This window comes from Bicyclus anynana, chromosome 16 (assembly GCF_947172395.1).
Source record: "Bicyclus anynana chromosome 16, ilBicAnyn1.1, whole genome shotgun sequence".
Lineage (NCBI taxonomy): Eukaryota > Metazoa > Arthropoda > Insecta > Lepidoptera > Nymphalidae > Bicyclus > Bicyclus anynana.
Genome location: NC_069098.1, coordinates 7,264,009 through 7,290,969, shown reverse-complemented (window position 1 = coordinate 7,290,969; position 26,961 = coordinate 7,264,009). Strand labels below are relative to the sequence as shown.

Below are 26,961 nucleotides of genomic sequence, written 5' to 3'. Positions count from 1 at the left end.
TCAGAATCGTTTACACGAGGCGGTCCTACTGCAAACACAAGTTGAATTTAATCTCTGCCTTGCTTTATCTCAGAGCCAGTGAGAAGAAAACTTTATTTTGTGTGTAAACAAGGATAATCGACTTCTTTTCCGCACAGTCGGTCTGGGTTGGAATGATATTGAAAGGTTAGAATGTGTCTAGAATACGTTACCAGTGTTGTAAGAATTACGCTAGCCGAAGGGTCCTATTTATTGCTTTCTAACGCAGTCACGGTCAGTGGATTTCGAGAACAAAAAAAGGAAACTAAATCTATAAAAAAAAAACATTAATAGGATGAACCTTTCTTAATTTTTAATTGCGTATTTGTTTATTGAACAAATTTTTTTTTTCCGACATCAAGTTTTACACGTGTTCCAAAATTTCTTATCTACAAACAGTTGCTAAAATCGGATAATTCAAATTTTCTTGGAAAATAAATTTACCAAACGAAGCGATATAACCTTATAAGGAAAATTATCGAGAATGTTTTTCTCGTAATAATAAATAAGAAGAAAACCCAAGCAGCTTAGTATAATATTATAAATAATATTCAGTTACGAACATTTAAATAAAATCTTGCGAAGGCCTTTCATAAGTCTTCTCTATAACTGATAATATTTCAGGGTGCGCGGGAAAATATCGAATTTCCGAAAACGTTCCCGTGTTTCATCTGAGGGTATCTAGTAATAATGTATGTAAAGCTTCAGGTAAATATTTTAAGCGGTAGTATACATGATATTTCCATAATATGATTTAATAGATGAACCAAGGAATTAGTAAAAAAAAAATACAAATTAAAAATATATCCTAACTACATCATATATGTATAAGCTAACATTTATTAATAATTATTTAATATCATATATTAATATAAATGATATTATATAACTATAAAAACTATTAATATATTCTAAATATATATTAATAGTTATATAATGTAACCTATTAATATATAACGATTGTGAGTTTGTTTGTTACAGTTCCACGCCTTTATCACTAAACCAAACTTAAAAATTATTTTGCTAATGTCAAGCTTCATTTACAGCGACTAACATAAACCATATTTAATACTCATATTCTTACAGAATGGGAACTTAAAGGGTGAAAACACAGAATACTAGGTTTGTAGTTTTTCCCGACTGCAAGAAGGTTATGTTGTTTTTTTTACTATTGCTTAATTAATAGTTAAACAACTGAACAGCCACAATGTCCTACACATTGTGTGGTACATTATCTCGATATGACGCTCAGAATTTATTACCTGGTAGCCCAGTTAGCTACCAGATTCAAGAATTTTCGTAAATAGAAAAGTTGAGCGTCCCATTAAAATGAAACTACTCACGGGAAATTGACTTGATAGTAATCAATTGTAAAAATGTTCTACGTATCCTGGGTAAAAGTACGACATAGCTATCTATATAGTTATATATATAACATAAATCTATATATATAACATAGCTTATATATATAACATAGCTCTATATATATAACATATATAGACGTAAAAATAAAATGGCACCATCTTGGATCGGTTTGCATACTAAACGCTTTTGTAGTTGGGTCTATATTTGTACCTAACATACGGTGTATCGATATGACTTTACATGTAATCCTCTTTGAAGCGTATTATTGAATATCGGAAACGAATTTGGGGTTGAAATGAGATCTCTTCCTTTTGTTTTCGGTGCTCCACTTGATCTCTTGTATTGGAAGTTTGACGGCTAATTTCCTTTGTTTTTGAGAGGCAAACAGAGATTTATTCTTGTTCGGACGACTGTTTGTTTTTCAAAAAACTTATAAGCTTTTGATTATAAAATGTTTATAGATTCCGTAATACATTGTTTGTTTGCATACAAACATTGCTTCAGAAATAAGTACGAATTTGCGACTTGCGTATTCTTCATTTCTTTGTTTAATGTATTTTTTTCTTATAAATGTGCAATAAACAATACATAAATAAAAATAAGTGTAAATACTACGTGTTTAGTTCTACCGGTGGTGGAGTGACTCATCACTAACAGACAAATAAAACTTTTTAAAACAGATTGTAAAGTTATAGTCTACTAGCGGACGCCCGCGACTTCGTCCGCGTAAATTTCGATGTCAACTTTACTACTACCCCTACCCTACCCTACCCCTACCCTACCACTACCCCAACCCTACCCAACCCCTACATCTACCCTACCCTACCCTACCCCTACCCCCACCCTACCCCTACCTTACCCCAAACCTACTCCTACCCTACCCCTACCTTACCTACACCATACCCCCATCCTACCCTTACCCCCATCCTACCCCTATCCCACCCGTACCCCTATCTCACGCCTATCCTACCCCTACCCTACCACTTCCCTATCCTACCCGTACCTCTACCCTACCACTACCCTACCTCTACCCCTACCCTACCACTACCCTAAACCCGGCCCTAAACCTACCCTACCCCTACACTACCCCTACGCTTCCCTACCCGTACCCTACCCTACCCTGTAACTTCTCTATCTTACTCCTACCCTTAGCAAAATCGGTCCAGTCCTTCGAGAGTGGTGGTATGACCAAGAGAAATAGAGACTTCTATGCTAATAATATAAAGAGGTAAAGTTCGTGAGGTTGTAGGAGGTAATCTCTGGATCTACTGGACCGATTTGGAAAATTGTTTTACCAATAGAAAGCTATGTTATTTGCGAGTGTCATAGACTATGTTAGATCCCCATATTCACACGGGAACGGGAACTACGTAAATGAAAGCGCCGGGCGTCATATAGCGGAATCTCTGCGTCTTTTAGAAATTTTGTATTATCTCCGAAACTATTTAAGTAATTAACATACTGTAAAGGGCAAATCTTATCTCCATAATATCCTTGTGATTATCAAATAATTTATTTTAATAAGGATTAAAGTTTAGTTGTATAAATAATGACGTAAACCAAAGTATATAAAATTAATAATTTTTAAAACACAAAAGATACTATATCTGCTAATATATAGAAGATAGATATATGGTGTCGCGGACTTTTTTGTAGAACTTTTAAAGATACATAAAGTCTCTATACATTAATTAAAATTTTACCCAATAGTTAAGGCAGCGCATGCGAATATGTCTGTTTAAGAGGATTTTCAGTCCGACCTGTATGACAAAAACTGTGATAACTCGGCTAATATATATGATACCAATATAAAATATAGCCTATAGCACTTCTCGATAATGTAGCATTCTACTGGTGTAAGAATTTTTAAAATCGGACCAGTAGTTCCGAAGATTACCCCATTTAAAAAATGTGATAAACTTACAAACTTACAAACTTTACCTCTTTATAATATTAGTATAGAAGTATAGATGAGCCCGTGACCCCAAACCTTCGTATTTTTTTTTAAATTTTTTTTTTATTTGATCTTTGAAAAACATTTAATTTGAAACTTCAAGGGTCTCTAGCGAAAGGTTGCCATGAAATGTCTGGCGAATAAGACATGGCGAAGATTTCTCATATTATGCTGAAAAAAAAAACAAAAAATTACACTACGACGGTTGAGGGCCTGGATCAAGGCCATCTAGGTCCAAACTCCACACTTGGCTACAATACTTATCTAAGGAGCATGAGCTGACAAACTTTCAGTTTTGGAAAATGAAGAAGGTCTGGCTGACGCTGGCTCTCCGTGTATAATTAAACTAGCGGACGCCTGCGACTTCGTTCGCCCTTAGACCTCCTTAATCCGGCCCTATCACAAAATCCGTTCTTAGTAGATAGTAGATACCCACTGACCATAAACTACCTCCCTGACAAATTTCATCTTTGTACATAAAGCGGTTTTCGAGATTTCGTGATGAACGACCTTTTGCGTTTATATATTAAGATGTAATTTTTTATTAACTAAAATGGTCACAGAAATTGCAAATAAAATGGAGTTTTTTAATAATTTTATTTTCTGGATAGGCACTTGGTTATTTCCATATATTTATATATTTACTATTGTATTTGTATGTGCCGATTTAGGAACCTCCTTTTTCTGAAGTCCTTTAAAAATAAACTATATCCAATAGGCAACAGAATTAGCTAAATACCAATGGAAACATCACGTCATTTTCATGTATTGTTAGCGACAAAGAATAACAGTTATTCGTGCAAAAGACGTTAATCATACCCGGTCGCGGCGTCCCGGGAGAGACTGACTTTCTGCCGCAAAGTGGATTTTTCCCTCATTTCCTCGAGGACATTTTTGTTTCCTTCTCTTCAATGAAACCGGAATGTTATCATGCAACACCATTCTATTAATACAGTATATACTTTGGCTAGTATTACCTTTCTTACAAAAAAAAAACGTTTTTTCTTGTAGATGTAATCATTATATTATAGTCCTATAAGTAGCTTGTTTTTTTAAGAAAAAAACAAGCTACTTATAGGATATACTATTTATGGTGAAAATGTACACTGAATTAAATCAGAAAATAACATGAATGGTTTGAAAAAAAACGCTTGATACCCATATCATCGAGGTGCACTTAAAATAGCCTGACGGCTATCTTGGACGACGATCGACGACCATTGGATTTAAGTCATGTGACTAAGTATTTTTTCGTATTCCTGACAGCAAACCCTTTCATTTGATATCCATATCTTGGGGGTGGATTTCAAACAGCCAGTCCGCCATCTTGGGGAGGCCGCCATATTGGATTTGTAATGACGTTTCTTAGCAAAACATGTATTGTCATTAGAACTCAGAGCAAAATTTCAACCTAATCGAAGACCGGGAAGTGGGTCAAATTTAGAATCCAAGATTTTCTGTCATAGTTACGAGTACAAGTGAAGCTATTATTATAAGCGTGTTAATATTCGAATGCGTCAGTCCACCTGGTGGGGGCTCGACCAACACTGCAACTACTAATGCGGGGTCGCTATTTCAGCACTTTTAGACCCCAACGTCCATTGGCCCTTCGAACTATGTCCCCTAACTTGTTTAAATGTGAATAAATGTAAGTTAAATATAGAAAATCACTGGCTTTATAAAAGATAGCGTTTCGCAATCTACTCAGTCAGCATCGCTTGTAAACGCTGCGATGCGTGACGTAGAGTGCGTTTCAAAACGCCAACAACTCAGTTTAAAAACTACTAAACTACTCGGATAAAGCCATGTTAAAGCCAATATTCCTCGACGGCGGTATTGGCAGTTATGGGCTCATAAAATTCCAATTTAAAATGAAAATACTTTTTTAGTTTATGCCCCAAGCTTACATGAACGGGTATGTAACATATTGGATAGAAACAGGCGTTACTTTGCGGAATTCGTCATGAATATATAATAACTTATTAATTTTGATATCCCCGAAAAGCAGACGAACCCATGCGACAACGTCACCCAGGTCCGACAAAATACTCTCTACGTACGTTTCACCCCGAAACCGGAGCCTCCTCAGGAGATGTTCAGCCGAATTTTTGCCATTCGATCAAAGTAAGTCATTCATAGCCATATTTATTCTATAACAAGATCCCCAAGACTTTGATAGACCTGCCAATGCGTAGCTTTAAGCAATGTGTTAAAAAACATTTACTTTGTCGAGGTTACTACACTATTGATGAGCTCTTTAATGATAAAGGTGCTTGGAGGCCATTGGATCAGCTCAAGAAGTTCACACAAGAAGAAATTGTAATGTTGTCATCAATTGTAAATTGTTATACTAAAAAAATAAAGAGCAACAGTTGAGTTTCTTGCCGGTTTCTTCTCAGTAAAACCTGCCTGTTTAACCACGCGGGTGAAACCGCGCGGCGTCAGCTAGTTTCAACTAATGGCGGTGCAACGGAAATACTATCTTCCATTACGTTGGAATGAAATAGATGGGACTGGACCTACTCTGCCGCCACTCGACGATATTTTGTCTATTTCTTATCACTTAGTCGCATGTTAGCACTGCAGCTGAACTACTGGATCCAGTGAGATGTTAAAAATATTAAAGAGAAAACATAACTCGCATCATTGTTGCTAGAGTCGAGTAATTATACTGTACGAGTAGATGAGAACTTCGTAATTTGTATCTTTGCGGCCAAATTAGTTTGGGTAAAAGTCAAGTGGCTGTATCTTTTATGAGAGGACCCAATATAAATTTGAAACAATGTAACTGAAATGCCAATTCGGTTCCCAAATTGTTTGACCCAATTAAACAGTTAAATGCAAAACCCCCATCATAAAAATTAAACCCCGTCATAAAATTACGTAACTTTCGCTGTAAAATTAAATTTTGATGACTAATTTGTTCTATATTTCCTTTGTTTCGAACAATGTTTGTTATTTTACATATACCGAGTGTATTTGGCATAATTATAAAAGGATGTATAATAATGGCCCATTTATAGACATTAAAAAGAACGACGGAAATTATGAAAAGCTTCTTTAAAGATGAAAATTAATCCACTTTTGTTATTATTTAATAAAATTAATTTTAAAATTTCAAAAATCGCAATTATACCAATTTTCAAAATTTGTAATTTGACGCGCATTATTACGTATTTTTGTGTTTTATGAAGGCAATTTTTATCAAGATTTTTTTGAATTGAAATTAAGTCCCAGACGTAAAATTAAATAATGTTTACGATTAATATCTTCAAAGTCAAATTAAACAATATTCATAGTAGATATTTGATGAAGTAGCGGTACCAAATTATATTGTTTATTAAATGAACAAGCGACGTCTAGTCGAACATAAATCACCGAATCGGTTGAATCATTTCACACAAAAACTAGGACACTCTTTCGTTTAACAAATGGTATCATTGTACACACAAAACATATAAATCAACAAGAGATATCGCCGCATGCACTTGTTCCACTCGTCAACATGTCTGCCGAATAGGGCAGTAGATCTGCGGGTGCCAATTAAAAGTATGGATGGGAACATGTCGGAGACAAATAGTCGGGTTGTACGTACATTGATGGTTGTTTGCATCCTAAACTTATGTAATACCGACGAGTTGACCGAGTTTACTGTTGAAACAGTCAATCTATTTTTATTTTAAACAATTAAAAGTATGAATGGGAATATGATGGGGACAAATGGTCGGGTTGTACGTACATTGATGGTTGTTTGCATCCTAAGCTTATGTAATACCGACGAGTTGACCGAGTTTACTGTTGAAACAGTCTATCTATTTTTATTTTAAACAATTAAAAGTATGGATGGGAACATGTCGGGGACAAATAGTCGGGTTGTACGTACATTGATGGTTGTTTGCATCCTAAGCTTATGTAATACCGACGAGTTGACCGAGTTTACTTTTACAGTCTATCTATTTTTATTTTATACAATTAAAAGTATGGATGGGAACATGTCGGGGACAAATAGTCGGGTTGTACGTACATTGATGGTTGTTTGCATCCTAAGCTTATGTAATACCGACGAGTTGACCGAGTTTACTGTTACAGTCTATCTATTTTTATTTTAAACAATTAAAAGTATGGCTGGGATCATGATGGGGACAAATAGTCGGGTTGTACGTACATTGATGATTGTTTGCATCCTAAGCTTATGTAATACGTTCCGTAACCGAAAACACTCGTAGTTGATACAGTTTACTGTTGAAACAGTCAATCTATTTTTATTTTAAACAATTAAAAGTATGGATGGGAACATGATGGGGACAAATGGTCGGGTTGTACGTCAGACATTGATGGTTGTTTGTATTCAAAACTTGTGCTAAACGTTTCCGTAACCGAAAACATTCTTTGTTATCCGAGTAAACAGTCATTCTATATTTAAATAATGGTCTTGTTATAGATATTATTTTTCAGTAATAATCTTGTGACTTTATTTGGATGCCAATTAAAAGTATGAATGGGAACATGATGGGGACAAATGGTCGGTTTGTACGTCAGACATTGATGGTTGTTTGTATCCTAAACTTATATATTTACTATCATTTTTACAGAACGACGAAAGGTAAGTAATATTATTTTTAACCCGGTAAAGGTATGTAGAGGTATTTTTAAGCCGTTAGCTTTAAGTGACGTAGTAAATACTTGCATGACGCTGACTACGTGAATAGAGTAACATTTTAGTTTTATACAAAGTACATACAAAAGTTTACTAAAGGACATGTCCCAATTTCGTATGGAGGCTGGACCTTTATTCCGAGTGTCAACTAAGCAGAACAAATTTTTTTTATCTTAAAAGAAAATAAAATATAGGGCTTAAAACTTAAAATGAAAAATATTTTGGAACCCGCATTTTTACATTAATTAAGAATTTTTATCATGGATGTTGCCATGCTTGCATATGCAAGCATTGCCTGTAACCAGTCTACCTGCAAAGACGTACCCCGCCAAGCGATTTAGCGTTCCGGTACGATGTCCTGTAGAAACAGAAAGGGGTGTGGCTTTTCATCTTAGATTGCATTATCACAGGGGTGATTGTAGTCAAGGGCTAACTTGTATAGAATAAAAAAATAAACAAATTGACTATTTCAGGGGAAATCAACTACGTAAAAAGTACCTAACCATTAAACACAACAGAGTACGAAATTAACAATATTCTACTCGTACCTTTGAAACAAGTTTAAAGCTAGGTAATTTGTTACGGGCTTCATTTGAAACAAATTTCGCGAGAATAGCACTATGAATTTCATTTGGGATAAACCAATTATTTTCAATGCTCAGAGATAAAACTCGGTGATTTGTGGCTATTGGCTACAGTTAAGATTTTATAAATATTACCAGTAGGTACATTTGAAAATATTGTTTATTTTCTATTTGATTATATTTATTTACTTTTCAAGTTGCATTTTCATTATATAAAAAACTACATGTCATAAAAAAATAATCTATACTAATATTATATAGTTGAACAGTTTGTTTGTTTGATTGAACGCGATAATCTCAGGAACTAATTGTCCGGTTTGAAAAATTCTTTCAGTGTTAGATAGCCCATTTAACGAGGAAGGCTATAGGCCTTATATTATCTCCGTATTCCTTCGAGAACAGGAACGACGCGGGTGAAACCGCGCGGCGTCAGCTAGTGTCATTATATAATTATTACAATAGAACCATTAATGCGGTTTAAGTGGGAGCGCTTACCTAGAAGGTGCCTATTCACTCTTGAGCGTGTTTAATTTATAAATATCAGGAAACACAAACGCCGGAAGGGCATTCCAAATTTTTGCTGTACTTTCCCACATATGAGTACACTTTGTCTTTGGATTAACGTTTAGATACAGAAGGCAGTAATTTTAGAAACAGCGTGCATGGTGAGTTGGTTCGTCATTCTGGAGCATTATGAAACGAATACATTCTAAATTTCATGACTTTTTTATTGTTTTTATGTTTTGTACATTGTTAAAAATTTCAATTGTTTTTCTTTGTCATAAACTACCAATTTGGTACTTCATAAAATTACGATATTGCCTACGTAACTAATTAGTAATGTGTCTTTAACCTTATATGTTTTTATACTAATTTAACGAAATTTTTGACGGCCTCCGTGGCGCAGTGGCATGCGCGGTGGATTTATAAGACGGAGGTCCTGGGTTCGATCCCCGGCTTGGCTAATTGGGATTTTCTTAATTGGTCCAGGTCTGGGTTGTTACCACCCTACCGACAAAGACGTATCGCCAAGCATTCTGGTACTATGTCGTGTAGAAACCAAAAGGGGTGTGGATTTTTATCCTACGCCTTACAAGTTAGCCCGTTTCCATCTTAGATTGCATCATAAATTACCATCAGATCAGATTATAGTCAAGGGTTAACTTGTATATAATAATAATAAAAAAAGAAACCCAATCTTAGTAAAACGAAATGATAAGTCAAAGTCAAAAGTCAAAATTCGTTTATTTCAATTAGGCTTAGTTTACAAGCACTTTTGAAAGGTCAAGATTATGTCATAATTTAATTTAATTTAATAGTCGAAAACTAAAAACTAAAGTTACGAGGGTTCCAAAGGCGCCTTGGTATGAGAGGAACCCACAACAAACTCAGTCAGAGTTTTTTTTTTGTTTACCACCATTTTACAAACTTATTTAAAACTAAGCACACAGTCGTCTATTACAGTTTAACGCCAAGCTTTTTTATCATTAATATAATCATTAACACTATAATAAGCCTTACCCAAAGATAGATAAAAATATAGATATATATATATAGAGAAAAATAAATATGCTACCGGAAATATTGTGTCTTGTAATGGCATGGCTTATAATATTATTATACGGTCCCATTCACAGTGAAGAGCATATCCGCAACGCCTTGCATGCGAGGTTACAGCAAAATAGCGGGCAATTTCATCTCGCGGAGACAAAAGCCTCTTGTAATAAGAGGGTTTGAGCTTATCACGTTCCTTCACTGCGGTGTAACAGAATTTAAAATTTTCAACGCGAAAACTGCATTCTTACCCGTGTTTTTGAGTCTGTTATTAGTGTGTTTCTGTTTTGTGAGCTTTACACGAATTTTAAATAGGTGCGTTTTTTAAATACAAACGCATATGACACAGATTTTAGATTTTATCAATTATTGCATCCGGTAAAAGTAGATCGATGGAGAAACTATCACTTTGTATTGCTGTTTGTATGCTAACTCAAAAAATCTTTTAATTACACCTCGCTCGCACACTATGCTACCACGATCAAGACTTTGCTTGCGGCAAGATTTGTGGCGATGTCCACGATCGTATCGACCATGGTCGAAAAGTGGCCATTTGTCAGCTGTTATTCTGTGAACTAGTGCGTGCTCGCTCATAGCACGACACCTTCGGGAGGGATGCGTAAATTTATTTTCCAGCGATTATTTATTGATATAGATAAGATGGTATATGACGATTTGAGCTCAGTTGTTTGTTAAGCAGCGTGGACACCGTCACGCTGCTGGTCACGTTAGTGAGTTTGTGCAATAATGTTTTATGTTGTAATTATTGATCATAAATTGTTTAGGGCAGGGGAGGTGAGTGTTAATGCATTCTAAATGGATCCCTTAAACCTACTACCCAAGGTCACAAGTCCTGGGACCTGCTCGAGGTATTTCTTCTGCCACAAAATAATGGTACAATCACAGTCGCTGCTACATCACGTCACACTAGGTGCTTAACTATACTTTTGATCACCAACCGCACCTTAGCCTCTTTGTGTCTGCTTACTTGTTCCGAATCTTTCATCATATCAGCCGATGGACGTCCATTGCAGGACATAGGCCTTTTGTAGGGACTTCCAAACATCACAATATTGAGCCACCTGCATCCAGTGAATCCCTACGACTCGCTTGATGTCGTCTGTTCACCTGGTCGATCAACACTTCGCTTTCTAGCGCGGGGTCGCCATTCCAGCACCTTGGGACCCCAACGTCCATCGGCTCTTCGAACTATGTGCCCCGCCCATTGCCACTTCAGCTTTGTAACTCGTTGAGCTATGTCAGTGACTTTGGTTCTTCTGCGGATCTCCTCAATCTTCATGCAGCTGTATTTTAAGGCGATTACTAGCTCGTTACGCAAACACGTGATCAGAAGCCATAAATCAAGCATTAACGCTAAGGTCGCGGCCAGCGCATGTGGTTCCGTCGGACTTGACCACGCCCCTAACAAATTTAACGAGAAATACATTCCTTATCGGCTCCTATTTGTTTTATGTGAGCCTTCGTGTTGCGTTTGCTTTTTTCATATTAAGTACATTAGGGTAATTAGTTTGAGATAATGCGGTGTTTCCTTACCTTTAATAAAATAATGTTCTCGATATCAACTATAGCTTTAATAAGTAATTTGGTTAGATTAGTTACAATATTGTTAATTGGTAGTCATTTATATACGTTGTGCTTGAATTCATATCATTTATAGGTTTTTACGTATTATAGACAGTCTTAGATATAATTTTAATCCACGCATATAAATGCGAAAGGAAGTTTGTTTGTTTGTTACAAACCAAACCTTCACTGTCTTTGTTTGCAAGAAAAAATAAAAAATCTATACTCTATACTAATATATAAAGCTGAAGAGTTTGTTTGTTTGATTGATTGATTGAACGCGCTAATCTCAGGAACTACTGGTCCGATTTGAAAAATTCTTTCAGTGTTAGATAGCCCATTTATCGAGGAAGGCCCCTCCCCGTATTATCTCCGTTTTCCTACTCGAACGGGAACCACGCGGGTAAAACCGCGCGGCTTCAGCTAGTCATAGATAAAATTTAGATTTAGTTTCGACTCTGCGAGGTCATTATCAAGCCTATATAACTCCCCAACGCACTTACGTTCCAATTGGTCAAAAACCTTAAAATTTGATACAATTAACAAGGCATTATTAGCAGCCTTAAAAATCTAAAATGTAAGTTTTGACGGGAACAATTTTTTCCACAACAAAAATGTGTTCGTTAGTATGCCGACGACGGACACTTAATTGCATCTGTTTTAAGTTCGTGACTCACATTGCAAGTTTCATTAAAGTCACTCTTTATTCGTGCTCTCGTCCGTCGTTTTCATGTTTTACTAGCCTTGTAGCAGTTGGCAGCGTTAAGTTTCACTTGACCAGGCTTTTGTAATTTCCATAGAACCTCTTTTAAATTAAAATTACATTACAACTTTGAGTTTTAAATGAAAATGGTGTACCTTAATTGCATCGTCACTTAAAACATTAGGTGAGATCGCGTCAAGGGCTAACTTGTCATCGAATAAAAAAATCTTAGATATAGCTTCATCAAGCATTTAATCTTATGAAATATACGAATACGAATTTTTGATGGTTATTGCGATTAATTAAAACATTTTTTTACGCACAAGAAAGGTATCAGATAAATGTTAAAATCGGTGTGGGGTATGAATTTGTACGCAAAAGAAGGCATTGGACCAAAATAAACGTCAATACCACGTTAGGAATAATCAAGATTCAAAGAAAAAAAGAAAAAAAAGCCAGAGAAAGGTTAATAGATCTGCTCACTTACATGGGTATGTTTTGGGTAATTAATCGGGAAGTCTTACAACTTTATAAAACAAATAATACTTACAAAATTGCCAAAACACTTGTCATGGATATTTTTTGATTTATTAGCTATTGGGAAATTTATGAGAAAAGTTAACGGGGACCTGTTTTGAACAGATATTAAATAATGGACCTGAACCCATTTTCCTCTCAAGTTTTAATTATTGCCGCGAATCAGTTCCAGGGAAACCTAACAACGGGAACAATTCGGAATCCATTCAATTATTCAAACTTTTAATTAATATTAATAGAAGCTCTCACTTTCAAAAGAAAGAACACTGGAGGCAGATAAAAACTCCTTAGAAATCCGCGTGGCTTGCAGCTGCTGACTGGAAATTATGTGAACACAATAAGACGTCCGAAAATAGATGAAGAGCCGCGAGTAAAAATTAATTCGGTATGGTTATTAGTGGTGGTGATTTCTGAACAAAAGACGGGCGAGGAGGGCGCGTCCATAATAAACGTCACGGGGAGAGATAGGAAATTAAACGAAACTAAAACGAAGTCTTGCATCACGGGGAGGAAGTGAGGGGGCCGTCGTGCTTCAAGTCGCAAAAAAGTAAATTAAGAGCGGACGGACACCCGATTTTGTTTACCTTGCTGTGAGCGACAGGTCAGAAAGTAGCTTTTTCTGTTAAACTTTGTTAGGGCAGATCTTTACGCTTTTGTTAATTTCACGCTGAATACGAGTACCTTACGTACAAAGGTTGTTTTTAGAAGGGCAATTTAATTCTAATTAACGTCGTCACAGAAGCATTAAAATGCGGGGTCACATTAAAAAGGAAATAAAAAGGAACCGTAACTGGACTGTTATGCCCTTTACTCGTGTCTTTTATAGCTGCACAAAATCTTTTGTCAGTTAGGTGAAATAGTTGAACCACATTTTTATAATAAGCACGTCGTATGCGATATCTCATTTATCTACCAGCACACAGCTATCTTATTTTAGAGTAAAGGTTGAGTGAAGATTTTGCTAAATAATAGGTACTCGTATGATAATAGGACCTTATTTCTATACAGGTTGCTCGGAAGTAGTTCCCATAACTCGAGGGTTAAATTCTTTAAGAAAAATTAATTAAAAATGTGTAAGGGTCCGGACATGCACTTCCAAATTTCCAGTTGTGTGCATTTTATGAAATTAAATATCACGTGTCTCAAACGGTGAAGGAACACATCGTGAGGAAACCTGCATATCAGAGAATTTTCTTAATTCTCTGTGTGTGTGAAGTCTGCCAATCCGCATTTGGCCAGCGTGGTGGATTATTGGTCTAACCCCTGTCATTCTGTGAGGAAACTCGAGCTTACCAATGAGCCGAATATGGGTTTATAACGATAAAGGAACATGTGTTCTAAAATAAACATTTTTGGAGTATATAATATTTCTTTTGCAAATAGATCTTAAATTATGACCTAGCTAAACTTATTCATTGATATACATCATGAAGTAGCTTACTATACAGTTGCAATATCTCGTCGATAAAAATGCAAGGATCTTTCCTTGCATTTTAAATAAATATTAAAAGCATGTGTGTTACATGGATAGTCGGAATTATTAGTTTGTATGAAAACATAAAAAGTTTTGTTTTTTGTTAAAAAAATTGGTTATTCTTCGGCTCCTATAAGTGGACTTGACAACACCTTGAAGTTATGGAAAATACTCAACACCTTGTATAGTCGTACTTCCATTAGCAGTAAATATTACCCACTCATAAAAGCAATGTTAGCTATAGATATACATAGCTGAAATTGTAAGTTTATATCTTACCTTTTGGTAGAGGTTCTATGACGATTTTGACAGCACCCACCGCAACTAGGCCTGAGAAAATCCATAGCAAAGCCATTCTTCGCATGTACTGTATCACTTCATCCATTTTGAGTGCACTAAGTTTTCGACATCTCAAAATCTGAAACAATAAAAACAAAAATAGTTTAGTCGACTAAGTACTCGTATTAATTTGTTGCAATACAGAGAAGATCTAAGATATAATATACTAGCCGACACCCGCGACTTCGTCCGCGGGAAACTCGATGTAAACTTTCAACTACCCCTATCCTACCCCTACCCTACCCCTACCTACCCCTACATTGAGTTTTAATCTCGAGAAATATTTCAATAGGCAAACCAACGTCTGCCGGGTCGGCTAGTTTTATGTATAACTGCGTCCCTGCGTAAGAAGTGGACGCCCGCGAGTCTCCGGAACCGTATCCACTGGGCTATCACGTACGATATGGATAAAATTCGAAGCGCAAACGAGACGCCGAATTATGACTTTCACGTGAGTGAAAAGCACGGAGCGATTGACGCGTGACGAAAATTTTATGACGTGAGCGCCAAAACCATTTTTACCTAATTGCAAGTAAATTAAACAACATAACGAAAAACAAAATGGCCATGTTCAAGATATATACCTAATTTTCTATACAAAACAAAAATTTAAGAAAATAAGTTTGCTTTTCCTGAGATTGAAAGCAAAATGTGAGAAAACATGTATTTTTCAAAAAAATAAACTATCGAGAAAAGTTTTACAAACTGTGTATTTTGTATAGTCATAACGAAGCTAACACTTTGAAATATCATTTACCCAAATATCAGGCTCCTAACTTTTCCAGAATCTGAGATCCAGAACCATTTGTAACCACCAAATTACATATTGCACACTCTTAAGTATATTTTTTTAATTTATTTTATGTACAAATAGAGTATTGTCGTTATGCAAATACTTCTTTAATTAATCTTTAAACCTCGCAATCGATTGAATCTACAAACGGATTAGCATTTATGAATAATAACAGGAAAAGTTCAATTCCGCAAATCCGTTTCTTTTCAATATTATAAAATTTGGTACACAGAACTCCGAAAAACTCTAAACTTTGATTTCTCTTTTCATAAAGTTTTAAGGTGAATCGAGTTAGTCTCGGAAAAGAATTTGCATAGAACCGATTACGTTTCGCGAATTTTGTACGGCATTAATTTTTTTCTGTTTATATTTTTAAGCTTTAGTTTTAAGTCCTGCTGTACTAATGAAATTATTTGGTTGAATAAAAGTACTAAATAATTATTAATGACAGAAACATTTATCATTTATCATATTAGGTATTATAAATACTTACTTATTATTATAAAACTCTAAACTAAATATTTTAATTTATGAGTTTTTTTTATTAAGTTAATTTTGTAATTTAATTTTATATTATCCAAAACTAAGTTCCCTTAAAAACATTTTTTTACCTCGGTTAATTCTTAAAATAATTATAAATACGAGATCAAATCTAAATTTGAGACACCTAAACGTGTCATGACTAAAAGCGCGTCAATATATGGATTACCTACCATAATTTAAACATACATAGATATTTATTCTTTAGATATAGAGGTGATCCATTCAATTTACACTTTCCACAGCTTTTCAATTCAAAGTAGACCTAGAACTATTTTAATTTAGGATAGTTGCCGCAACTTCATTGTGGCTAAACTTAACTTGCCTGAGGCGATGTCATTACAAAATGCACGAACATTTTCGTTCACAGATACTTATGGGGAATGATTTGGTTGCTAATAATTGCGTCCAATCCTTTGAGCCTCTTTCCCAATGTGATGGAGAAATCTGCATTTTTAGTCCAGTCCTTAAAAGCAAAAAGAAGCCCCTATTGGATCACTCGTTTGTCCGAGGCGCTCTGACTTTGCGTAAACTTTTTACTTTTATTCTCAGTCCACCCCCCTTCATTATTTTGGATCAAATCTTCCAAAATCAAATTCTACCTACGGTGATTGTACTATGTAGATTTTAGGACAGAATACGTAGGTATGTTCATATTTTAATAACATAACTAGCTGACACCGCACGGTTGTACCCGCGTAGTTCCCGTTCCCGTAAGAAAACGGGAATAATATATAGCCTATAGCCTTCCTCGATAAATAGGCTATCTAATACTGAAATAATTATTCAAATCGGACCAGTAGTTTTTGAGATTAGCGCGTTCAATCAAACAAACAAACAAACTCTTCAGCTATATATATTAGTATAGAAGTATTAATTAAATTATTGAGCTTACCTACTTAGCGACAACAGACAGACAGTATTTTTATTTTCGTATTTTTCATTGGGATGATGCTACAGAAGAAAAGTATATCATTCGTGTGGCTGTGCTTTGTTAATTTATTTCATCTCATACACACTCCTTGGTTGCTTCTCTCTTATAAGTTTTTTTTGCCCTTTTAGCCATATTAATAAGGAAAATTAGGCAGGGCAGAAGTATGTGGTTTTGCCTTAATATTGGAACCTAAATTAGAACTACTTCCAGACGATCGATAGGATTAAAATTTGCAATAATTTGGTAACCTGAAGCTGGTGTAATCATTATTTTTTTAGTGGCGTAGTAAAAACTTAACTCACTAAACAAAATAAACCCATTCAGCTTAAATTTATTATACGTTCTAGGAAATATCCTGGTGATATCTAGTGTTTTTTTTTTTATTTTTTTTGAATTACATACACATTAAATCATTCTTTTAAAAGCTTGTTTGTCATGATTGTTAAAAATTGTTGTAATTATCAATTTAATAATGTAGTTATAAATAATTATATTTTTGGAAATTTATTTACGTTTGACAGACAAAGTAAGCCTCCTTTTCTGCCATAAAGGCAGCCGCGGAGTTCTAATTACACCCTAGCCTAACCTACAAACTCCCAGTTGATCAAGGTAGCGCCGAGATTAAAACATCAAAGCTTGTATTAGCCTCACTTCAAGGAGTTACCTACTAGAAATTCTTTTTCAAAGATTAGGTCTAAGATTAACGATATTTTTATATATAAATGAAGTTTTTTTAAAAAATGCAATATAGATATTTAATTATAACCAATATTATCGTTACCTTTCATTCCATAAATAAAAGTAAAACTTGTGTTTGTATTGGATACAGTTTGGAGTAACATAATAGGCTGTGATCGAACCCAAGACCTCTTGGATTTGTTTCTCAGGTTATATTATAAATAAATTGTATGCTATTGTACCAATTGGTGCCTACTTATCGATTTGAGTTAGGCGTAGCCATTGCTAATTGCTAATCTTAATAGTCTAAAGTCTAAACGAATGCCTATAAATATTTGATTTTTTGTTCTGTTTGTAATTCATAGGCCCCGAAACTACAAGACCGATTTTAAAAATTCTTTCACCTGTGGTTATATTATCAGTGAGTAACATAGGTAATATTTTTATGCCGGTTTTCATACGGGAATCGTAGCTACGCGGGTGGAGCTACGGGGTGTCTGCTAGTAATGTAATAAATGCATACATGAATACATTTATTGCGTATAGATTATACTACCAGACCCCGCGACTCCGTTCGCGTGATATTCTGTTTTTCACAAATCCCGCTGGACTTTATTCTGGACAAAAAGTAGCCTATGTATTAAACCATATTCATTCCAAATTTCACCCAAATTGGTTGAGTAGTTGAGGCACAAAGGAGTAACAAACATATTCACGTACACACGAACTTTCACCTTTACAATAGTAGTGTGAAATTATAAAGAAACAACACAGTACATTTAAAAAAAAAATATCCAAGAAATAAATATTCACAGTTATCTCCTTGCTAACTCTGAATAGTTACTGAAAATTCAGTACTAATCGAAATTAATTAAAAGTCATTGAATAGTCGAATTTCCCTGCAGGTAGACCGCACCTGAGCTTCGTCGTTCGTCGCACTTTTGGCGCAAATCCTATGCAATAATGAGACAAGCTCCGGTGCCTTTGAAGAAAATTTTTAATGAAAAGCTCTAAAAATATAATAAAAGGGCTGCCGTCTTTTTAAAACGTAATTGATCCTAGCGAAGCTTCTTTATTTAAATTTCACTATTTGTTGGCTTGGCTTAAATAGACGGTCTGCAAATGGCTTCAGGCCTACCAATATTTTTTACATTTTTTGCGATCTTCTGTACGCTTTCATCTCACTCGGAATTTAAATAATCTTTTGCCCCATTTTTACCTAAGTAAATTTTATATATAATTCCTTTAAAATTTTCAAGCTTTTAAGTTGGTTCATGATAGTTTTTTTACGTTTATAAATGTGACTTCGTGTCAAAGTTGTCATTAAAAGGAACGTTAAGAAAACTATTGTAATGGATTATAATAAGCTGACTGTGGAATCTAGTTAGGCACTAGTGTAAAGCTATTTTTTCTACTATTGCGCATAATGGGCTTGTATGTTTGAATATATTTCTATGAAATGTAGAAAACAAATATAATTATAGTTTACAGTCTAGTCCAGAGTCTTTAAAACATAGAATACTTTTATCTCCGTTTGTCTGTTTATGTAATTCAATTAATAACTGATCAGATTTACATGTTATTTCATTAAATTTAGTTTAAAAAAATGTGTATCTATTTCATGAATATAAAAAATAAGGATTTATACAGACACAATCAGTCAGTCCGTAATAGAAAGTAAAACTTGGAATAAAAATGAATCTCATATTCTTGCGTTTCCCCTGTTTTTTTAAAGTAATTAGAAGTATAACTTTATGAAATGAAGAAGCAGTTTTATTGTATGCCTAATTGCACAGATTATAGTTTCTGAAAAGTATGTACGATTTATGTAAATACGATAGCCGGTACTATAACAAGAATATTTAAAAAATATTGGGAAAACGAATGATTTTTAAGCAAGCTATTTCGGCTTCTATCGGATAGAAGTGTTTTTTATCCCTTGGTAATTAAGATGCTCTTTATTGCCTTTTGGTTCGGTATCGGTTAAGTAGTAGTAGAAAGTGTAACATACAACCAATTTTACTTTCGCATTTATAATTTTGTTATGGGTAATGGGTACTGTCTGAATAATATTTTCTGATTAAAACAAAAAAAATATTGTCTGAATAGGTAGCCCTAGTGCAGTAGCCTCATCCAAAACTTGTTCAAAATTTGTTCGGACTTCAAAAGTTTCCTTTAGCTGTTAGAACTCACGCAATAGACAAGTCCGAACAGTTTTTCTTCGTTATGGTTATCGAAAAAGTTGCAAGAGTAGGGCGGAACATAATAGAGGTTTATAGGACACAGATGGAAACCGCGGCTGTAAGTTTTGAAGATTTTTAGTCAGACAATACTTTTGGTTGAATATTATACTTTTTTTTAAATGAACAATAAAAATCTTTGCTACTCTACGCAACTAGGCCAACTACCGACTAGGCTAGCTAGTCGGTTGGTGATACGGTTGGTGAACCGACTAGGCTAGCTAGTCGGTTGGTGATACGGTTGGTGAACCGACTAGGCTAGCTAGTCGGTTGGTGATACGTCTTTAATATTAGTATGATAACTAGGCAAAACTACAGGTTAAGATTTTCGCAGAAAATTGTAATAGATTGTTACAATTCAAATTATTTATTACTAGCGGACGCCCGCGACTTCGTCTGCGTGAAACCCTATTACTACCCTACCCCTACCCTACCCTACCCCTATGCTACCCCTAACCAACCCCTACCCGTACCCTATCCCTACCCTACCACTACTCTAACCATACCCTACCCCTACCCTACCACGCGACGGCGACGGAAGCTTAAAAAATTGAGTAACTTCTCCCGTTTTCCTAACATTTCCCTTCACTGCTCTGCTCCTATTGATCATAGCGTGATGAAAAGTATACTATAACCTGCCCAGGAGTGTACAGAATAATTGTACCAAGTTTCGTTAAAATCCGTCGAGTAGTTTTTGTTTCTATTAAGAACATACAGACAGACAGACAGACAGACAGACAGACAAAAATTTTACTGATTGCATTTTTGGCATCAGTATCGACCACTAATCACCCCCTGATAGTTATTTTGGAAATATATTTCATGTACAGAATTGACCTCTCTACAGATTTATTATAAATATAGATTTGCCCTTTTTCAAAATTTTTAACAATGTTATAATACAAAATAATACAAAACACTATAAGTCTGTTGACTGAAACGACTATGGCAACAATAATAGTGGACTCAACATTTTATACGGTGGTAATCTCGTCAGCAAGGTCCAATATTAAAATATTATTAAATTATTAATTTTCGATTTATAGATAACTTATAATTTTAATGAAGACTATTTTTGTAAAAATTTCAAATATCTAAGCGAAATTGGTGGAAAAGATTCAGAGCGCACACCCTTTCACACTATACTTTTTGTGCGATAAAAGTTACTAAAAGTATACCTACTAAAATATCTATTTTAAGTGTTATATTTGACGATTCAATTACATTTTATATGATTTCCGTTTAGAATATTTACAACTAACGGACGCCCGCGAATTCGTCCGCCCTCAGACCTCTTTAATCCAGCCCTTACAGTAGTATCTCAGTAATGGAGTTACTTCTCCCGTTTTCCCAACATTTCCCTTCACTGCTCTGCTCCTATTGAACGTAGCGTGATAAAAAATATGCTATAACTTAGGAGTATGAAGAATAATTGTCCCAGGTTTCCTTAAAATTCGCCGAGTAGTTTTTGTTTCCATAACTAATATACAAACATTTTTGGCATCAGTATTGATCACTCATCTGTCTCTATCAGAGGGTGATACCTTCTGATAGTTATTGTGGAAATAGATTTCATGTACATAGTTGATTAAGATTTATTATAAGTATAGATTAAATTAATATTTAAACACCAATAGTTCCACGATAAAGGGGGCGTACACAGGCTTTTACGACTAGTTGGAGGAATTTTTTTTGTTCATTTGTTCTCATGTAATCAGTTGGCAGACTGTGAGCAGAGGTGCTGTAGTAAAATTTGGCGATTAGAAGCAACATTGCCCAGCGGTAGAGGCTCCACGTAAAAACTAAATTTTTAAAATAAGTATTTTTCGAAGTTTAATAATATATTTTTAAAATCTATGAAAATGTGTTTGTTTGTTAAGAAAGAAAAAAAAGAAAGAAATAATTGAGTTTGTTGGTTTAGTTTAACACAAGCTAATCTCAGTTACTAATCGGTGTGAATTGAATATTTCTTTCAGTGTAGGATTGATGAATACACTACACACTATAGACTAGCGGCGAAGAGTCCATACAGGCCTATTACCTCCGGGTTACCTTTTAAAAATCCATACATACATTATTGAAATTATTAAAGGTTGTCTACCATTCTCTCTAATTTGGCTGACGCTCTTTCGCGCGTCTCAACGTGACATGCCTAAACAACGCTTCGTGTGAGGTAACTTTTATCAAAAAGGTAGGTATTATAATTAAATCGTTAGTCTTGAGACAACCTTGAAAATAATACCGTCCTTGTCTTGACCTGTAGGTGTCAATTAGAAGTAAATTAAGTATTAGTTAAATATTGTATAAGTTTTGTGTTATTTTGGACTTATAGTAAGAACCTTTATTAATCGTGGGCCTTTAATATTTTAGATGCTTGACTTAAGTCCATTATCATGATAGCCTAGACCTTTGTGATTTTATCAAAGAAAAATATTTTTTATACTATAGTTCTACCGTAGTAAAAACGTAAACTATTTTGGTACTGTTTTGTGAGTTTGTACTGCGGTGCTTCGGTAGTTTTGAGTTTTAAAGATCCAGATTCTCACCGTCCAAATATAAAACGTTATTTTGACGTGAATACGTCTTGAAAATTGCGTCAATAGTGAGGTGTCATTAAAAAAAAAACGAATGTATCAAAATCGGGGGATACATTTTGCTGTTGCAGCTACGTAACTATCATATTTATCTACAAGATAGATGCATCATTAGATAGCTAAAAGATTTAGAAAAAATTACGTTATGTTTACGTTTGAAAACTCTGATTAGTTACAAACAGTGGAGAGGGAAGCGCTACTAATTGAGGTCATTTTGTCGGCTTTCGAAATTTCCAGTTAATATAACTTTTGATTCAGTGAAGCTACAACTATGATTTAGGTTTCAATCGTTAGCTCGTTTTAAAATGTATCAGTGACTAGAAATTACGTAAAAGTAAAAAATAGACATCGAAAAATTCAAGCCAAGCTCAAAGAATAGGTTATAATTTGCGGAAAAGGATACCTCAATAGCTATCAAATGATACCATCAAAACACCATTGGGATAAACCAGACTGCCGTTCGTGTAAATGAACCCTTAGCAAATGAGCCCACGACCCTAAATACAGAAAGTAAGCCCTACTTGATGTAGTAGCCAGTTCACCAATTTACCGTCACTAAATATGAATGAATCCTCATCATTATTAGCCTATTTTAACAGACTATTAGTCCGTAACAAAACAGTCCAGAGGCACACGGAGTGTGTAAATAAAAAAATCCAAATAAATGAGTAAAAGATAATAAACCGGAAAACTGTAATGTTTTCTCCGTAACCAGGTTAAAATTGGTACTCAAGAAATAACAGGAAATTAACAAAACTGAAAATTATGCGAGCGTGATTTTATTTTCAAATTAAAAACTTTTCCGCCGTAACCAGCAAAATTAGTGCAATGGCTGTTAGTGGGGTGTGAAAAAAACGCAATTATACCCTCGTCGGGTCATTAACAATAGTTAAAGAGCGCTTTTGCCCCCGTAATGCGTTACTGCGACCACCTGCAAATTATTGCTGGAAACGTAGAAGCCTAATGCAATTTCGTGTGCCTTGTAATCCAACTAATTATTATCTTAACGCTTGTGGTTTTAATTATATAAAAAACTAGCCGACGCCCTGCGTTTTCACTCGAGTAGTTGCCGTTCCTGTAAAAATACGGGAATAAAAGCCTATGCTACTCACAAATAACGTGGCTTTCTAGTGGTAAAAGAATTTTTACAATACAATACAAAAACATAACCTATTTATAATATTATTATAGGGTTACTTAAAAGGGGGATTTTTAACATCATCATCACTGCAGACTTACGGGTTACTATGTTCTGTAAGATCAGTTTTAGCTTAAATTTAAAATCTAAATTGTGTGCTATCTAAATTGTGTTGCATATAAATAACGCCATGTTGTGTTGCTCTGTTTTAGGCTATGCGTTTATACTTACCATCAAGTGGCATGGGCTTTATCTGTCAATTATTACAATAATAATATAACCTAACGAGTAATGGTAACGAGGCCGTTGAAGCATCGCCGAAAGCTTGGCCTGTCTGTCGGTTTTCTACAAGATTTATTTCAGAGAGTGCGCCCATCAGGAACGTTTTAACTAGATCACCTTTTAACCATAGAACTGCCAGGCATCGCAGTGGTCTGCATCCATACGTAGTTGATGTCCCTTGGACTCGGACGAAGCGTGGCTTTTCGTTCCTAATCCGGACTGCGAAGTTATGGAATGTCCTGTCAGCTTCCGTTTTCTCTACAACATGGGTACCGACTCTCGTCTCGCGCATGATTCGCGCGTATTGCGCGCGAGTCAAGATACTAGGGACGCCTTGTTGCGCCTAGTTAACGCATGAACTCTAGAGCGAGTGCACGTTCAACTTCAACTCCATCTTTCATACTGAATTCCTCCCCAAATGCTCGCGCGTTGGTACGCGCTTTGTAGACGCAACGGTCGCGCGTAATACGCGCGAGAGAATCGCCGCAAATTCGCCCTTTCTGGACTGAGCCTTAAAGTCAAGATTGAATAGGCATCTTGTAGGCAAGTACGTTCCACAATAGGCCACATCATCGCTTACTATCAGGCATGATTGCAGTCAAGTATTCTCCATTATAATTAAAAAATAATCTAACGAAGTCCACTTACAACTAAGCCCTCATTCGCACGAGAGCTATTTGCGTTTAGAAATAGACCTTCATTAAACTTCAAATATATACTATATTTGATCGCCTTGTATCGTTCGTTAAAAAGCCCTTGTGCGAATGAGAGCTTGCAGTCCGTATTAAAGTTTCGTCAGTGTCATATTCAAAGCGAACCGTACCTCTAACCTGTACCCGTAATTTCGGGTTCTTGGATAATAATCGAACGCCTAACAGATAGTCTGGCCGAGACAAAGGGATATTTTCTAGCCTATTATCAAAATTATAGACGGTCGGGCGTAAGGTAGAGGATAAGACAATACCGGCTCTCTGGGATGTCTTATTTTAATGGCATCCTCCCAAGAGCCTATATAGCATTTTATGAACAGGACATTGTCTTAGACGTTGTATTGTTGCGAGGAATGAAGAGATAATCATGACGGTAGTTAAATTTGCCGTTTCGTGCAGATTGTGTTTTGATGTAAGATTATACCGGGAGCTCAAGATATTGGGTTATATTATGTGAAATGCTTTGGCCTAGTAGCTCTGTTGATATTCAGTTTAGACTTGCCAATCCAAATGGGGAATAACTAACTATATGGGTTTGTTTTGGACTATAGAACCCTAAAAAGGTTGCGCATGCAAGTCTAAGGAGCAACCCGAATTTATTAGCTACAGACGATGGTGTTTATGTATTGTTAGGTAAGTATATGAGACTCAAACTCAAAATTCATTTATTTTAATTAGGCTTAGTATATGCATTTTCGACACGTCAGGTGATAATATAAGGAAGAGAAGATTTATTATTATTAAATAATGGTTTAAAACTAAAAAAATAATGTTAAGGTTCTAAGTTCTATAAAAAACTAAAGTGTCGCTCTATTTACAAATGGTGGTTTTTTCCGACAACCATCAGCTAGTCATTTGCTGTGTCAGTTGTTAATACAAAAAAAAAATACTCTCGATATACTTTACGTACTAAATACTAAACCAATTGTTACTTAAACTTAAAAAAATAAGCTGCTAGGCTTGAACAAAAAATGTGAAGGAATAATAGAGGAATGAAATAGCGGTTTTAAAAATAATACCGCTCAAAGGTACCTACAGTGCAGAAACGACAAAGGAACTAACTGCTTTGGACGTAGACCTTTGTACAAAGAAATCCGTTGGGCCTGATGCCGGCATCAAAGTGTTTCGTGCGCGATGCACACAACACTATTATGTATTGCCTTTCGGCAAACATTGTGTTAAACCTTAAGGCACTTGCATATAGAGGGTATTTGTTAAAATAGTGTTACCGTTGTTACAGAAATTTGACAATAGATGATTATTTAATCTATAGCACCACTAGGTTTTATTTTCATCCAAACACATATAAATATCTACCCCATTTTGTTATACGCTGCAGAGACATAGTATTTGCGACAAGTCGAGAAAAAAAAGATAGATGCTCTGGAGATGTGGTGTTGGAGACGAATGCTGGGAATCTCCTGGACTGAGTTCCGCACTAACGTCTCTATACTCCAAGAACTCGACATAAAACAACGTCTCTCTACATTAGTACACAGTCGCATTCTTCAGTTTTTGGACATGTCTCCCGGCGAGAGAATGGCTGTATCGAACGCCTTGTTGTGCAAGGGAAGGTGGAGGGAACTAGGCCACGCGGAAGGTCACCCATGCGATGGACCGACCAGATTAAATCTGCTGTAGGCAGTCCCTTGCATGAATGTACGCGACTCAATACACAAAGGGAGAAGTGGCGAATGCTCGTGAGGGGTATTACATCTGCCTGCAACACGTCCTAAAGACCACGACCGCTCTGTCAAGAGCGCAGCGACAAAGAAGAATATATACCCGTGATAGTAGTACCCATACATCGTACCCTGATGGTGGTGACATTTGAAGGAATCCTCATCCTTATAAAAGAGGTTCTTTAGAGCTAAGACCCACCAAGCTGTTCGGATGCAGATTGGTAGGCATAGGGATAATGTTTAACTCTACAATCACATTTAAACCGGGAGCAACATCTCATCGAGGCACGAGGGATAATGTTTAACTCTACATTCACTATTAGACCGGGAGCGACGACGTCTCAACGTGCTCTACGAGGCACGGGGTGAGTAATACCACCAAGTCCTCCACTCCGGGTTAAGAATTTTTACTAATTTTTTAAAGACTACAAGAGTCGTTAATCTTAACAAAGTTAATTGGAAGAAATTAAGACAAGAAATAGAAAAAGAGCTCTAAAATTCTAGAAAATGGCAAAATAAAGATCGTTTTGTAAACGACTAGCGGACTAATGTTGTACATTTTTTGAATCTACGTTAAATGAACATATTTTTAAGCAAGATG

The 26,961-nt window shown here is 35.5% G+C and overlaps 1 protein-coding gene across 1 annotated transcript in view; it reads right to left on the bottom strand.

The window, feature by feature from the left end:
* LOC112050759 (semaphorin-2A) overlaps window positions 1-26,961 on the bottom strand; it is a 300,945-nt gene that overhangs the window by 225,036 nt on the left and 48,948 nt on the right. Inside the window, exon 2 of the mRNA XM_052886353.1 lies at window positions 14,710-14,848. Within this exon, the coding sequence (XP_052742313.1) occupies window positions 14,710-14,815 (106 nt within the window). The 5' untranslated portion in view covers window positions 14,816-14,848. The remainder of the gene's footprint in view (window positions 1-14,709; window positions 14,849-26,961) is intronic.